Here is a 14626-nt window from a genome sequence, read left to right on the forward strand (position 1 = left end):
ATCATGCAGTTACGAAATTTGAGGAGAAAAATATATCCAAGATGTCAGGAACAAAAAGAACTGTTCAAAAACCCACTGAGGGTTTTGCGTGTAAGTTAGAGTAATTCAAATGAAAATAATAAAGACATTTTACTGCAGTAGAAACTAAAGTACTTTGTGCATCAGCTTCCTTTTCTAATTAACTCTGAGGAAAACATCCTACAAAGCTGGCTAATGCATCAGCCAGTATTGTTTATAATCTCAGCCTGGGCAAGACATTGGAGAAGTAGCCAGTTGGCTGTATAACCCACCCCAGTGTTACTACACTCTTTATGTTCTGAGCATTGTATCTGTCCTGTAAATAGATTTTGTAAAAGTGAAAGACTGTTTGATACTGCACACCCTGACCATTCAGCTACCTGCCTCTACACTGACCTTGTCCACTTTCGAGAGGGGTGCAGAGTGGCACTGTCAGCATGTAAAAAATTCTATAGCTGGGCATTTTATTCCCCGTTTAATGAGTTTCACATAGGACCAATGCATTGGTTAGCTTACACAATAAAATGAGCTAATAGGGTCTGTCAGTTTGGTTTTCATAGTGTATTCCAGCTGCTTTATATACCATGGTAGCATGCTTCTGTCAATCGACATTATGGGTACTTCCATGAAAAAGATGGCTGAAGTGATCAATACACTTGCCCTTGATTTGGTAGTTTTTCTTGCTGCAACCAATTCAGAAATCTTTAAGCTGTAGTTCTAGGAAACATGCTACCTATGAGGTTATATAGCCTCCATGTGAAGAGACAAATTGCCATTTAATATATATAAATACTGAAGAGCAGATGCAACTTTCTGCAGCACACAAGATTAAACTAAGGAATCATATTAAGGAATCACATTAATTTCCCTACTAATATTTTCCATAACTAGTGGAATAAAAAATACTTTGGGCTCTAATTTGTGTATTTATGTAAAAACATGTTTCTAACTTTGAATGCTATTGGTTTTGCTAAAGCATTGCTGGAAATTTTTACACATAGGCCAGGAAAATTTGCTCCCAAGTCTATCTGTATGTAAACATGCTAAATTAAACTCTGAATTAGAATTTCTAAAAATTCACAGAAGCAACTGTGAGCAAATATATAAAACATATTCAGCACAAACTGGTACTGAAATGTACTAAGCATTGCATTGTAAAGATGCACAATTTATTCATTAAACGGCACTTCCAAAGAAATACTACTAGAAGAAAGCTCTGTTATGTAATGCCTGTACTATATAGTATTTTAATGTACTGAAGACACATGTAAGAGCCTTATTCCTTGCTGAATTAAGGAAAGCTAAAGAGATAGCAGAAGAAAAAAAGAAAAAGAAACTCATCTGAGGTCACAGATTGGATCACAGCACTGCTGTAAAAAACACCACCGTTTTTTAGCCAGTGCCAGATTATACTTATGCTGGCTCCCACATCATAGCTCAGAGTAAAATCAATAGCAGTTTAGACTGATAATAGTATACTAAGTGTCTTGGCAAAGTATGGTAGGATTAGCCTCTTCTGGTGTAAAATATGTGGCAACAATGACCGAGGAGGGGATTCATCAGTGTTACAGCAGAAATTCTTGGTAGGCAGCAGATGGCAAGGATTTGATAGACTATCTACAGGGATGCAGAATTTAGGATTTCACAGATATCATACTTCAGATGGGCAAATACAGATGGATGGATATAACTCCATAAACTAGTTAAGACCTAATAGCCTTTCTTAACTCTGAAGAATCCCCCTTAAAGGTGACCAAAAAAAAGCAATGTATCAGATGCCAGCCTTACTTCCATGGAATTTTGCCATTTATTTTATCAGGAAAAGAACCAACTGTGAAGTCTTACTGAGCTTTTCAAACTGGCAAAAACACATAAGATGATCTAGAAATGGGAACGTGAGATCTTGCACAAGAGAGAGATTCAAGTACTAGTTGTTTAAAAAAGCTTACAAAGAAACATCTCTTATTCTAGAACCTGGAGAGCCAGGATTCACACCTCTGCCTTTTCTCATGTTCTTTTCCTATTCATGCTTTCATTTCTTAATAGAAAATTCCTAATGAAAATAGATTCAGTGATGAATCATAAAATACTAGCACGTTTGTGGTCAAAACAGAAAGGTTAGTGATGTGACACAAACAAACAGAGTTTTTTTCCTCAAATATTCCTCAAATATCCTCAAATATTTTCCTCAAATATCAGATAAACATACTGATCCACAAATTAAGCTATTTTTTTCAAGGAGGAAGTAAGTAAACTATTTGGTAGAATAGACATTTTTTTTCTCAGTTCTCCCTCTAAGACTAAAATCAGTATGAATACTTTTATAAACACCTCTATAAACTTTGAAAAGTCTGCATCAGTTGCACGTCTTCACTTCCAGTTGCTATAGAATTTTGACTTCCAACTACAAGGAAAATACAGTATCCAGAGAGTGCTTCACAGAGGCTACTATGGAGGAGGACCTAGAAGTAGTTTTGTGGTAGACAAGTTACTTTATTTTTCTTATACAGAAGGTCATCTTCAGATGAACAAATGTTTGGTCCTGGCCTGCAACACTTTCTCCTTACAAGCCTAGAAGTGAAATTTTGCTCATAGAAGACCTGAAAGACGCATGCAGAATTTGACAAAGAAAGCTTTGCAGGCAACCAGGAATGCAACCCACAATTAGGACAAATATTCAGTGGCACAGCTATATATTGTTTAGAAGAAACCTCTGATGTTCCTGCTTTGTCTGCTGCTCCTCAAGCAAGCTTCAGTAAACTATGGAGATTAGCACATTGCTGGAGGGTATAAAAAGAACAAGCCAGGTTAGAAGGTGATGGAGCACTGTAGGGTATTTTCTGCACACATATTACAAATTTCCTGTTGAAGGCTATGAGAAAGGGAGAAGTCAAAGGAAAAATATTTGGGTTAGCTTAGCCAGATTTTAAAATAAATAAATGTACCCAACAGTACTCCTTTGTTTGCATTTTCCTGAGAAGGCGTGTGTGTCCTGTAATCCAAAAATCTCCAAAGGCATACTTGTTATTTCAGCCACAGTAGTAATCTCTAAGGTATTTACCATTTAGTTCATCATATGAAAGAAACTGGGGTCATATTAGATGCAAAACAAGTCTAAGATTTACAGGCCTTCTGTCACTTTGACAGTAGGTGCTTCTGATGCGCATACACTTTGTTTTCTTTATTGTAACTTCAGTTAACATAACAGGCTTTTATCAAGTTACATAAGCCTCTAGAATTTCTCAAGCAAACCTACAAAGCAAGCTTGAACACTGTTTTCATTTCAGTAATTATTTGGAGCATCACAATGATGTTAGTATTCAGGCTTTCATTATCCTTACTGGCAGTTTGATTTGCCCTTACTAAATGCACATTCTTTGCATCTTTGAAATAAGTGCCAGTCACGACCCTAAGAAACCTTGCTTGTGATTATATGTAAAAAAGAACATAGCCCAACCTGAAACTTCAGTATAAGTGTTTTGTTATTCTTTAGGATATACTTGTATATCAATCTAAACATCTGAGAAAGCATTTTTGCTCTTTCAGAAGACTTTTGGTATCATTATTTATACGAGAAATAAAGACCCTCATCAAATCTGTTTGCATGCTTAGGCTCTGACTTTGCATGAGCCAGCCCTATTTGTTTTCACCTCCACCTTAGGTATGGCAACAACACTCGAAACTATGCTGTGCGAGTTGGAGACTATCACACACTGGTACCTGAAGAGTACGAGGAAGAAATTGGAGTCCAACAGATTGTGATGCATAAAGAGTACAGGCCTGACAGCAGCGACTACGACATTGCATTGGTGAGGCTACAGGGGCCAGAGGAACAGTGTGCCAGGTTCAGTACCCACGTCTTACCTGCCTGTTTGCCATTAAGGAGAGAGAGACCACAGAAAACTGCTCCTAACTGTTATATCACTGGATGGGGTGACACAGGTAAAAATGTTTTAATGATTTCCATATACTACTCTCATTACCTGAGGCTGCTTATTAAAAAAGAAAAATAAAAATTCTCAAATACTTAAAATGATAAAACGCTCAAAACAGAAAAAAATTACTCTTTTTTATATAGGGGAATATTTTCTCTCCTGATACTTAACCAGGAACGACAACATTTTGTTTATCAAATTTAGCTTCTTTTTGAAAAGTGGTGATTAACCATGTCACCCTATATCACAGAACCAGTCAGTAAAATGGCCTCATTAAGACTGACAAGCATGAATGAAAAGCTTATTTGTTGCCAGGCTCACTCGCAGGGTACCACCTCCTGCCTCAGAACATAGCAGCTTGTGTATTGAAGGGTTTTAAGGTAAGCACAATGAATATTTTACAGAAACGTTACTTAAATTACACCACTTCACCAGAAAAATGGATGGAAAATATAACAGAATTTCAAATAACATTTTTTGTCTCGTTACCACTGATATTTTCAATCAGCAGTTAGATTTAAACAAGAGAAGATCTTGCCAAAAATTACAAGAGCCACAATGCAATCTGCGATCCAGGCTGCTGGAACAAACCAGTTTTTAGATCAGGACAAGATTCCTCCTCTTCAAAGGTCTTTGTCCTTTAAATGTTTTACAAATTAATAACCATGTTTTACTTTCATGTTTTTCTGGTACTGAATATAGCGCAAGACAGCAGTCACACTCAAGCCTTTGTTCCACTGACTCATTCAAACTGGCAAGGAGACAAGGCAGCAAGGCCAAATATCACTTCTTCCTCTTTACATGCATTAATCTGTGTGCACAGATGTCTGGATGACTGTAATACAATAAAGGAGATAGACTTGTAGGGTGGTTTTTTTTCTCCTAAAAACAACTGCCAATTCATTGCCTACCTCTGACTAGATTTTTACACAATTCACAGGAAGTTCTGCAATACTGTTAACTTAGGACATCTATTTAAGGATTCATTAACTGCTGCAATAATTAGCTTTAATTACAGTAAGAAATGCCATCATCACCATACCTCAGTTGAAAGTTCACACTTACTATATCAATCATAACTACTTTATAAGTATTTTGAGTTTACTTAAAAAACCCCACACAACACTGGCTTTAATTTCCCATGTTTCCAACTGAAAAAGTGGTGCAAGCTATAAAAAAAAGCCAAACAATTTAAATCTTGACATTTTACAAGCAGAACACTGCTTATACAATGCAGGATTCACTGCAGGTGAAGAAAACCAAAGGACAGGTCCTGGTCCCCACAAAATGAAGATTCCTTTTGGTCAGGAGTCCCACTAGTACTCTGGTACACAGAATTACCAAGACTGTAAAAGATTCAAATCATACTGCTGATCTCTACCAGAGTACACCTGGGTTCAGCTACCTTAGCTCCTCAGCTGAGGTGACAAACAAACTGGTGTGTACTTCCAGGGTGTGTGATGGTTGGCTGGATGCTTTGTTTGGAAGCTGACAGAACGCAGCACATGTCAGCCTGAGCTAGACTAGTTCTGAACTGGTGACCTAGCAGTGAAGTATTTCCACAGCTTTACTCTCCACTGCTCAAGACTCCCCAAAACTGCTTCCCCATGTAAGTATTAAGGCATATATTCTTGTAGAAGACACAAACTTTCTGGAACGTAACAAACTCCAGCCTTGGAAAGATCCAGTTATCACAAGGAATACAGCTACAACTTAAATTTTAAACTTCCTAGGTTTTTTTTGTAAGAAGCACCTATATTCCATATTTACAATACCTAGGTAGTATTTTAGTATTATATTTAATGCACGGCAGGTTTTTTCAGTATTTAGTCTTCTTTTCAGTAATTTTATGTAATGACAAAACAGTCTGAAGGACTGACAGTAAAAACTGAAACATGAATGTGATTTAATCCAAAGACCAATCATCATAACAAAAGAATAATTTGGGTCCTCTTTTCAGGAAGGGCTTACTCAAGAACATTACAACAGGCTGCCATCCCCTTACTTCCCAAGAGGGTATGTGAAGAGCGTTACAAAAGAAGATTCACAGGAAGAATGCTCTGTGCTGGGAACATCCAGGAACAGAAACGTGTTGATAGCTGTCAAGGAGACAGTGGTGGACCACTGATGTGTGAACGTCCAGGGGAAAGCTGGGTTGTGTATGGTGTGACCTCTTGGGGCTACGGCTGTGGAGTTAAAGATTCTCCAGGTGTCTACACAAAAGTATCATCTTTTGTACCCTGGATAAAAAGTGTGACCAAACTATGAATGTCTGTAATGAAAAGCAAACTTGGTTAATCAAGTTTGAGGCAGGTCAACTTGAACAGCACAGACAGTGCACAGCTGGGGCCCACAGCAGGTGGAAACACGACACATTTTCCTGATTCATGTGTTTTTCTTTTAGTTAAATCCAAGCTGTACACACACAACCTTTCCAGTTAGGGATTACAATCCAAACAAAATCCCTCATTGTTACAGAAGTTCTCAATATTGCATGAACCAGTTACCATGTATCTAAGGTAACAGGAAAAGCAACACCAGTTTGGAGTGACATTGGAGCAGGACAGATGGAGAGTCACTATGAGATTCATGCCCACAGGAAGACTGTAGTAGATCCAAGCCATTTGGGCTCCCAGCTTTGCTAGAATTAATTACATATCCCAAAATTAATCTTCCGTCTAGTTTATTTAATCAGTTCTTAACTGTTTTCCTATTATTCCCATGATTTTATACTCAGCCCTCTTACTCAGACTCAGGTTTCATTAGCTAATGAGACCATTAACAGGTTGAATCTTGGTAAGTAATTCTGAGTATGTATTAAATGTTAGAAGGAAAAGAACAGTCAATAATCAGATCCCCAGCTATTCTGATAAACATTTTCACAGCTTAGTGTCCAAGAAGTACATTCCCAAGTAAAACAGGTAGTATGCTGGTAGTTTCCCTGCAAACATCCTGCACAGCTGCAAGAGCTCGATCAAAAACTAGTGACCTGTTATTTTCTTTCCTCTAGCTAAATATAACTTGTTATCTTTCTGAAATTCTTAATTTTTAGTACACAAAGCATTTTGGAGAGAATTTACTTTTCCTGAGCAGTCAGTGCAGTATCAGACCAACAAACATCCTAACCCTCTCATTGCTGGTTTTGGACGGGCTTTACTCAAGTAACACAGAACCTCTGTCAATCCTACAAGAGAAAATTCTAAGTATATACAATACAAATACTGGAGATGTTGAGCCAAACCTGTCTGAAAAAGTCTATAAAGTCTTAAACTACGATTTTGTACAGGATAATATTTAGAAAATTCTCTCCTGCTTAGTTACAACACTGGTTCAGACTGATCTTACAAGAAAGGACACTTTTCAGTGACTTCTACTGACACACCTTAATTCCATTTAATTTCTTTTACAAATCCCATTTCCCATGCTATGAAAACCTTAATGGTTTATTATAAAAATGCACTGATAAGAAGTTACTCTTGATGTACAAGACAAATATAAAGCAATTTAGTATCCTTTTAGGAAGGGCTGGCCCATTAAACTGGCCACACAGAACACAAGAAGTAATCACCATCTTAGTGCAGCACTAGAGAGGTACTGGTCTTGACAGGATCTGTGACCGACTACAGTCAGGAAAGAGACAGGAGAGTTCAGTGCTACCTCCAGGATCCCTGTCGAAGGCCATTCTGACCATCTGCAAGTGCACTCTACATCTTACATTAACAAACCTGCTTCTTAAAAAGATGAAACGAAAGCTCTGTGGGCCATGAAACACTCCAGTGTGACAAGTGTGGCAGATGTGTGTCAGTCACCATATAGTGATTGTGCAAACTGTGACTACCAGTGACCATTCTGTTTCCCATCTCCAGACACTCTGGCTATGGGTGTTGTGTGGTCTTTTGTGAACAAAGTGGGATGCTTGTATTCATGTTGTTAGCAGGCAGTCATTAATTTCTCTCATCTGTCTCTCTCTGGTGGTGTACCAAATATCCAAGACAACTCAATTTGCACACAAAAGTGGCAACAATATTGCAAAAGCCCATGTGATTGAAGACTGGGTCCTTAATTTCTCTCCAACCTCAAACTTGGTTCTCAAGGGTCATGACTAGTTTAAATATCTTGTTGGAACTGGTGCTAAACTAGTACATGAGGTGCTTTAATATATTTTAGTTTTATGTAATTCCACACTATTTGAAATAGTGGGGGGTATTTTATTTAAAAAACATGTCAACAATCATAGTATTGTGACCACCTACAGTTATGAAATACTCTGCTAGTGAACTTTAAAACCATTTACATTTTTACTTATACATAACCCTTTTAATTAAATGGGAAACAAATCTGTCAAAATGTATTTACTTGCACCATCAAAGCTTTGCTATACAAGACCTGTTAAGTTTTGAGATTTGAGGTGAAGTAGGCTATATAGTGCAATACATGCGTTGTGTACAAGGGAAATAGTTTTCTTTTAGTTGCACCACAGAGGTACGATACCTGGGGAGGGGCAAGGGGGGGGAATCAAGTCTGCATACTAAGTGTAGTAAACATTTAGATTTAGTACAGTAGTTCATTAGTTTTGCTCTTTTAATAGGATGCTTACTAGATTTTAAAATGTTGCACTACTGTTTTCATGCAGGAAGCATGCCTTTTCAGTTTCTAACATAAAATGAAATTGTCCTTATGTTATGCCATCATAATTTTTGTTCAATGAGCCTGATAATGTAAACGTATATAATAAAAACTGCCACACTGACTACAACTTTCATACATCAATCCTGTGGATGATGTGCAAGCAAATGCTGCAGGAACATCACCTGGGTAAACCTCATGTGAGGTTTAAGTGAAAAAGGGTGCTCTTGAAATTATTTTCCCCAAAGCATGTAAGCTTTGAGCCATTTTCTTAAGAGATGGAAGTTTGTTCTCTCTGATGGAACTCCTAGTGCTTTGTGTGCTTTAACTTAAGACCAGTTAGGTTGTCATAAGTAAGTTTATCCTACACTCTTAAAATTGCTGAGGAATTATTTTGACCCTTGCTGCTTTCCCCTTTGTTCAACATTTTAACACATACAAGGCTGGATAAAAACCTGCTCTTCAGCCTATGCTATGGGCTGGTTTTGGTTTTTTTTTTTTGTTTTTTGTTTGTTTGTTTGTTTTTGTTTTTTTTTTTTTTTATTAAGTAGGTTGGCCACAGTGTTCATGGTGGCATAAAAGAAAACACTTGGCACTTCTATTACCAGATTAGATGACCATGCATAATCTACCCAGGTTTCCCAACATTGTGAAGATTTATAGTTAGATGCAGTCCCCATGAACTTCTCAACTTTTTGCACGTTCCAGAGAATACAGACAAATAAAGAACAGAAGCATTACTGTAACTGACACACAAAACCTATTTAACATGCATTTATCCCAACCCCAAAAGGGGCACCTACCTGTAAGCCACAGCTAAGCCAAGATCCCATTTTATGATTATATGCAAAAAATCTGTAACCTCAGCTGTCTTATTTCCAGAAAAATTCACAGCACTTTAATAGTTTACATTTAACAAAAGTTAGTCCTGAATCAATGTTCTCCATAATCCTCAGCGTCAACACAACTATTTCATGTTTGCAAGTGCTAGAATATTTATACTCAAGATTTTAATGCCATTATGATTTCAGAGTGGAAATCGCAGAATATAACACACAAGAAGGCTAAAACAATTAGGCTCAAGTAGCAGATCCCAGTAGAAGAAATCACCCAAAATCCAAGATTTGCAGTATCAGGAAAAAAAAATTGGTTTTCATCTCTGCTCCAAGCTGCTGGGTAACAGCAAATACAGCTAACTGAATAGTAAAACCCAGACCTACCTGATACATATCAGATACCTGCTTACATGCAGCAGCTCCTATTCCATTTATTTAGTACAGAATACAGAAATGAACCATGTAACTTGCTGCAAATGCAACACAAAACAACTACAATCAGGGAAAAGAAAATTTAACTTTGGAAAGAAGTATTCACCTTTGCAGCAATGTATAGAAATAAAAAACCAAACTGGTTTAAGGGAATGTTGGAGACCTATGAGAAAACAGGTTTTTGGGAATTGGGAAATTAAATTTTTAAATTTAATGAAGTAATGAAGAACAAGCCATCCTAAGCCACATGGAAATTAAAAAGCCAGGTCTTGTAAGAATACCTGCATTGTACACAATAAGGGAAAGCAGATTTCACTGCCCTCTGTGCATGTGACTGGATGCTCATCAAAAGCTGAGGAAAGGCTATGTAACCTTACCCACTAAGCACTCAAAAAAAGAGATACCTACAGCAAACATTATAGTTCATACTTCTGTATTTGACCATAATCTTGAAAATTAGTTTCTCCTATTCTTGATTCAAACCCACTGTTTCATCTTTGCAATTTCCAAGTATTTGATGGAGAGCTCAAAACTGAATGTTCATAAATCTAACCTGCAGGCCACATCAGGCCACAAGGTCAATTTATTCAGTGGAAATACCAGTGACCTCATCACTTGGTTCACGTGATTGACTAGGACAGCTACACGGTCCTCCTCCAAGACACAGAATTAGGGTAACTCACCAGACGCCATCAGTGCAATCCCACAGGACAGCTAAAAGTCAGTACCAGAAAGTGTAAACTTTTAAGTATTGTTTCAGTGACCATAGAAGAAAAAACACTTCTCTCCACACCATCATATTCTTGATTTTTGTACTCTGCATTAGTATTGTTTTAATGCATACCAGATTCCTAAAGAAACTGACCCCTAACCCTACGCTTGCTTGTTCCTGTTTGCTAGTACCCGGTTTTCTTCATGGGGCCAATGCCAGTCATGCAAAAACTGATCTAAAAAACTAAGGAATCCACTTTGCATCAGGCTTGCCAGAACAGCAACTAGCGCTGCATGCAGCACTTTCCTGCCCACACCGTGTTCCTGGGAAAGCAGCGCTCTCCTGGCCACTGCCTGCCTTGCATTTCCTTGTGCAAGATAAGCAAATAACTGCCCTTGTAGGACAGGTGTGTTAACTTATTTTCTAAAAGCACTAAGGTTACTACAGAAGTCCGCTCTTCTCAGAGAAAAGTATATTCACAGTACGTGCTCATGACCGTTGGCTACCAGGCTTGGCAGCCACAAACTTGGAATCCTAAGCAGTAAAGATGTCATATGATAGGGTTGTATGCAGAGCTGTTGAAAAAGGAAACAGTAATCACACACCACCAATTAAACAGGTGTAGTACCACTTATTATCAGAATACACATACAGCTGTACTTTCGCAGTGGCAGTAGTAAAAACCCAAACCGTTTCCTATGACAGCTCCTTAATCTCCCTACTAGTCTATTCCAAAGTGTGACTAACATGTCTGTTGGAAGTAATTTCCTCAGGTCTAATCCATGTTGTAATTAAAGCCCACAATTCCACCCCCATTCATTTCAAATATAAATCCCTCCCCCCACCCCACCCCGCTCAAGTTGCCAAGTCCTTCACACTAACTGCACTGCCTCCTCATCTCAGTTGTACCTTCACAGATTGTTTCCCTGCCCTTTGGGACCCCTCCTTAACTTTCCAGTTTGCAACTGTTTGCAAGGGATTTCCTTATTAACTGGAAGATATTCTGCAAGAGATTGTGCCAGCACAGCTGCTATTGGCCAAGACAGTAAATGTACTTGTAAGCAAGCCACTGTCTTACCTTGTCTCATTCTGCAATGACTCACAATCTACGAGAGCTCCATATATTTTCTTGAATATGGATTAAACAGAAGATCCCTCAGCAACTGAAACGGCACCTATATTCAAAGTCACTGTTTCTCTCCTGCAGCAGCAACGTCTGATTAAAATGTGACTTCTGAAATGGCTCACAGATAACGCATCAGCCAGTCACTACTCTGCCCTGAAACCGCACCACAAACTTAAGGCCTGGTTACCAGAAGCTGTATCCCCACAACAGGCAGATTTAGCATACGGCAGTAACTCCAACAAACACGTGCAGCTCAAGTCTTGATTATCAGTAGTCTTGTGGAAGGAAGAAGCAACACTTGCAATGAAAGTTGATATCTCTTTATTGACTTATTTATACATTTGAATGCTTTACATTGACATACATACTGAAATGACAACTGTAATTTCACATTTATTTTCTGTACTTCACAAACTTACCTTCAGCTTATACAGCACACATACACTCCTTTGAACAGCCTTTCTAACACACCTGAACAGCAGCAGAGCCAGCACTGAAGGCACACGTGTCATCACATTTAGTAATACTGCAGAGTATGGTCAGCCACATGACAGAGAGCAGCACAGCCACTGAACTACCAAGAGCATTACTGCAATTATTTAAAACTGTGAAATCCCAAAGTCAGGAGGTGCAGAAGATCCCTGAAGCAGCACAAAGATCTAGTCATCCTAACAGTATTTGCACAGAAGCAGGCAAGGCCAGTTTTAGGCACAGTAAGCTATGTTCCAGCCCCTCTTCGTAAAGATGAGAGATAAACTACAGAACATCTCAATCAGGCTCCAAGTCTGAACTTTTTTAATAAGCTCATTTATCTTAAGTCTAAAAGCGGAATTAAGATCTAGCCCAAAATTAGCTTTTGTCACCTCTGCTTTATAACCAGAAATATGACTTCTCCCAAAAGGCACTGATCCCAGAAGATTGGACAGATCCACCCTACACTAGGTAAAAATTTAAAAGTTCTAGTCACAGCTACTCCTAGAATTTACATGTGGAATTTAGCCCCATCTTCTTCTGTCATCACAACTCAAGAGTGTTTTTCCCCTGTAAAAACAAGTTTGAGGCAGTTTAATATCGCTACCAGAAACACATACAAGACAGCAAACATCACTGAACAGTATGATGCTCTCATATGAGTTGTAAACTGCTCTGAAACAAACCTGTTAGTATCAACTTGACATGTCCCTCTGCTCCTACAGTTGCAGATCGCTCTTAGTACTCACTTAATAAAATCAGAAACATGCTTATTGAAAAAGGCACCCTTACACAGACAGCCCCAAGAAATCTGTGGATTCCAATACCTCTAGTCTGGCAGGCAAGAGTCCTGGCAACGTGTGTTTTATCATAATCCACTATTCCTAACGTTTCTAATACACCTACACCCAAGCCCAGTTCTTCCTAGTCACAGTAACTTAAGCACTTTATTTTCTATCAGGAAAACACATACACAGACGAGCCTTAAAAACAAAACATCAAGCCTATACCTTGATTTCAACAGACAAGTCTCAGTAGTTCAGTCGCTAAACATTTATTATCAAATTGGTATTATTCCCGCCCCAAACCCCATCTGTAAAGAGTTATTTACGTAACAGATACCCAGTCACATACTTTTTTTGGGAGGATCTTCAACGGCAATCCGCACTTTCCGCTCCTGCGCTCCTAAGGCTGTGGGGAAAGGGGAAAAAGAAAAAAAGAAAAAAAGAACGCGTTTAATAAGTGGGCTCTAACCACTTATTGAGGGGGAAAAAGGGACAAAAAAGAAAACCAATCCAACAAAAACGCAAGAGGGAAGAAATGGCCAAGCCCACGGCGCCCCACAGCGCCGCAGACTCGGGCTGTTACTTGCCACAGTCAACGACTAATACTCACAAGAGAGTAAAAGTTTTGCCAATTAGCAAGAATCTGCTCTTCCATGCCTAGGAAGGGAGACAGCCACAGGCGGCAGCCCCCATGGAGTCATGGCTCACCCCTCCCCTCTCCTCCGCGCCACGTGGCGGCCGCCATTTTCTCCCCCCCTCCCCGACCTCGGCCTCAGCTCGGCTGCCGCCGCCGCCTCCTCCCGGCTCCCTGCTCTCCCCCCCCCCGCCCCGCGTCCCACCTGCTGCTCGCTCTGTTCCTGTCCTCAGCAGTCCTCTGCCACGGCCGCCCCGCAGGGGCCCAGCCGCGACTACGGCAACGAGCGCGCCGGACCCTTTACCTCAGGGGTCCTCAAACTACGGCCCGCGAGGCGGACACGGCCCCCCGGGTCCTCAATCCGGCCCCCGGTATTTACAGAACCTCCCCCACCTCCCCCGGGGGCTGCGGGGGGGGGAAACCAAGCAGCCGCAGATGGCTGCCTGCCACTTCATCCGCGCACCGGCCCCCTGGTTAAAAAGTTTGAGGACCCCTGCTTTACCTCACGGCTGCGCTCGCCGACGACCGCCCCGCGCGCTCACCAACAGCGCGCAGAAACCCCGCGCTGCCACCGCGCGCTGTGGCGGGAACTCAGCGCTGCGGCGGGCAGGGCGGGGCCGGGTGGGGCCCCACCCACGGTGGGGCGGGGCGGGGCGGGGCGGGGCGGGGCGGGGGTGGTGCTGCGCTGCGTAGCGCGGGGGTCTCCCGCTGCAGAGGGCTCCCGCAGCAGAGACGGGGCTCCCGCTGCACAGGGCGCTGCGGTCGCTCGTTTCGCTGCCTGCTGCACTGCGAAGTTAGCCAGCGGCATCCCCGGGAGGAAACGCATGGCAAGGGTCCAGGGAAACGAGGCTGCCGTTATCCCCCGACCCACAGCAGTGCTCTTCAGCTGGGCCAGGCGTTGCTCCCCCCCTCCCTAGGACACAGAGACAGCTGTATATATGCATAAGTGTGTGCAGGCTTGGTCAGCGCACAAGGTGGGCCTTAAATGCTAAGGTGGGCCTTAAATGCTAAAACACCTCTACTTGTGCATCTGTCACATCAGACGTTTTTA

General features: G+C 40.6%; 1 protein-coding gene, 1 long non-coding RNA gene and 1 other non-coding gene across 3 annotated transcripts in view; 1 reads left to right on the forward strand and 2 right to left on the reverse strand.

The window, feature by feature from the left end:
* The window catches only part of PRSS12 (serine protease 12), a 48625-nt gene extending 36711 nt beyond the window's left edge, over positions 1-11914 (forward strand). The window contains 2 exon segments of the mRNA XM_040584346.1: positions 3680-3960; positions 5914-11914. Of these exon segments, the coding sequence (XP_040440280.1) occupies positions 3680-3960; positions 5914-6221 (589 nt within the window). The 3' untranslated portion in view covers positions 6222-11914.
* Positions 11915-11989: 75 nt separating this feature from the next.
* LOC121083727 lies at positions 11990-14191 on the reverse strand. Its single transcript, XR_005826467.1, has 2 exons — positions 14078-14191; positions 11990-13347 (listed from the first exon to the last, which is right to left on the reverse strand). It is a non-coding gene; the product is annotated as an uncharacterized LOC121083727 (long non-coding RNA).
* On the reverse strand, positions 13516-13646 carry LOC121082799. The gene has a single exon (XR_005826128.1). It is a non-coding gene; the product is annotated as a small nucleolar RNA SNORA24 (small nucleolar RNA).
* Positions 14192-14626: the final 435 nt, after the last annotated feature.

This window comes from Falco naumanni, chromosome 1 (assembly GCF_017639655.2).
Source record: "Falco naumanni isolate bFalNau1 chromosome 1, bFalNau1.pat, whole genome shotgun sequence".
NCBI classification, from domain to species: Eukaryota; Metazoa; Chordata; class Aves; order Falconiformes; family Falconidae; genus Falco; species Falco naumanni.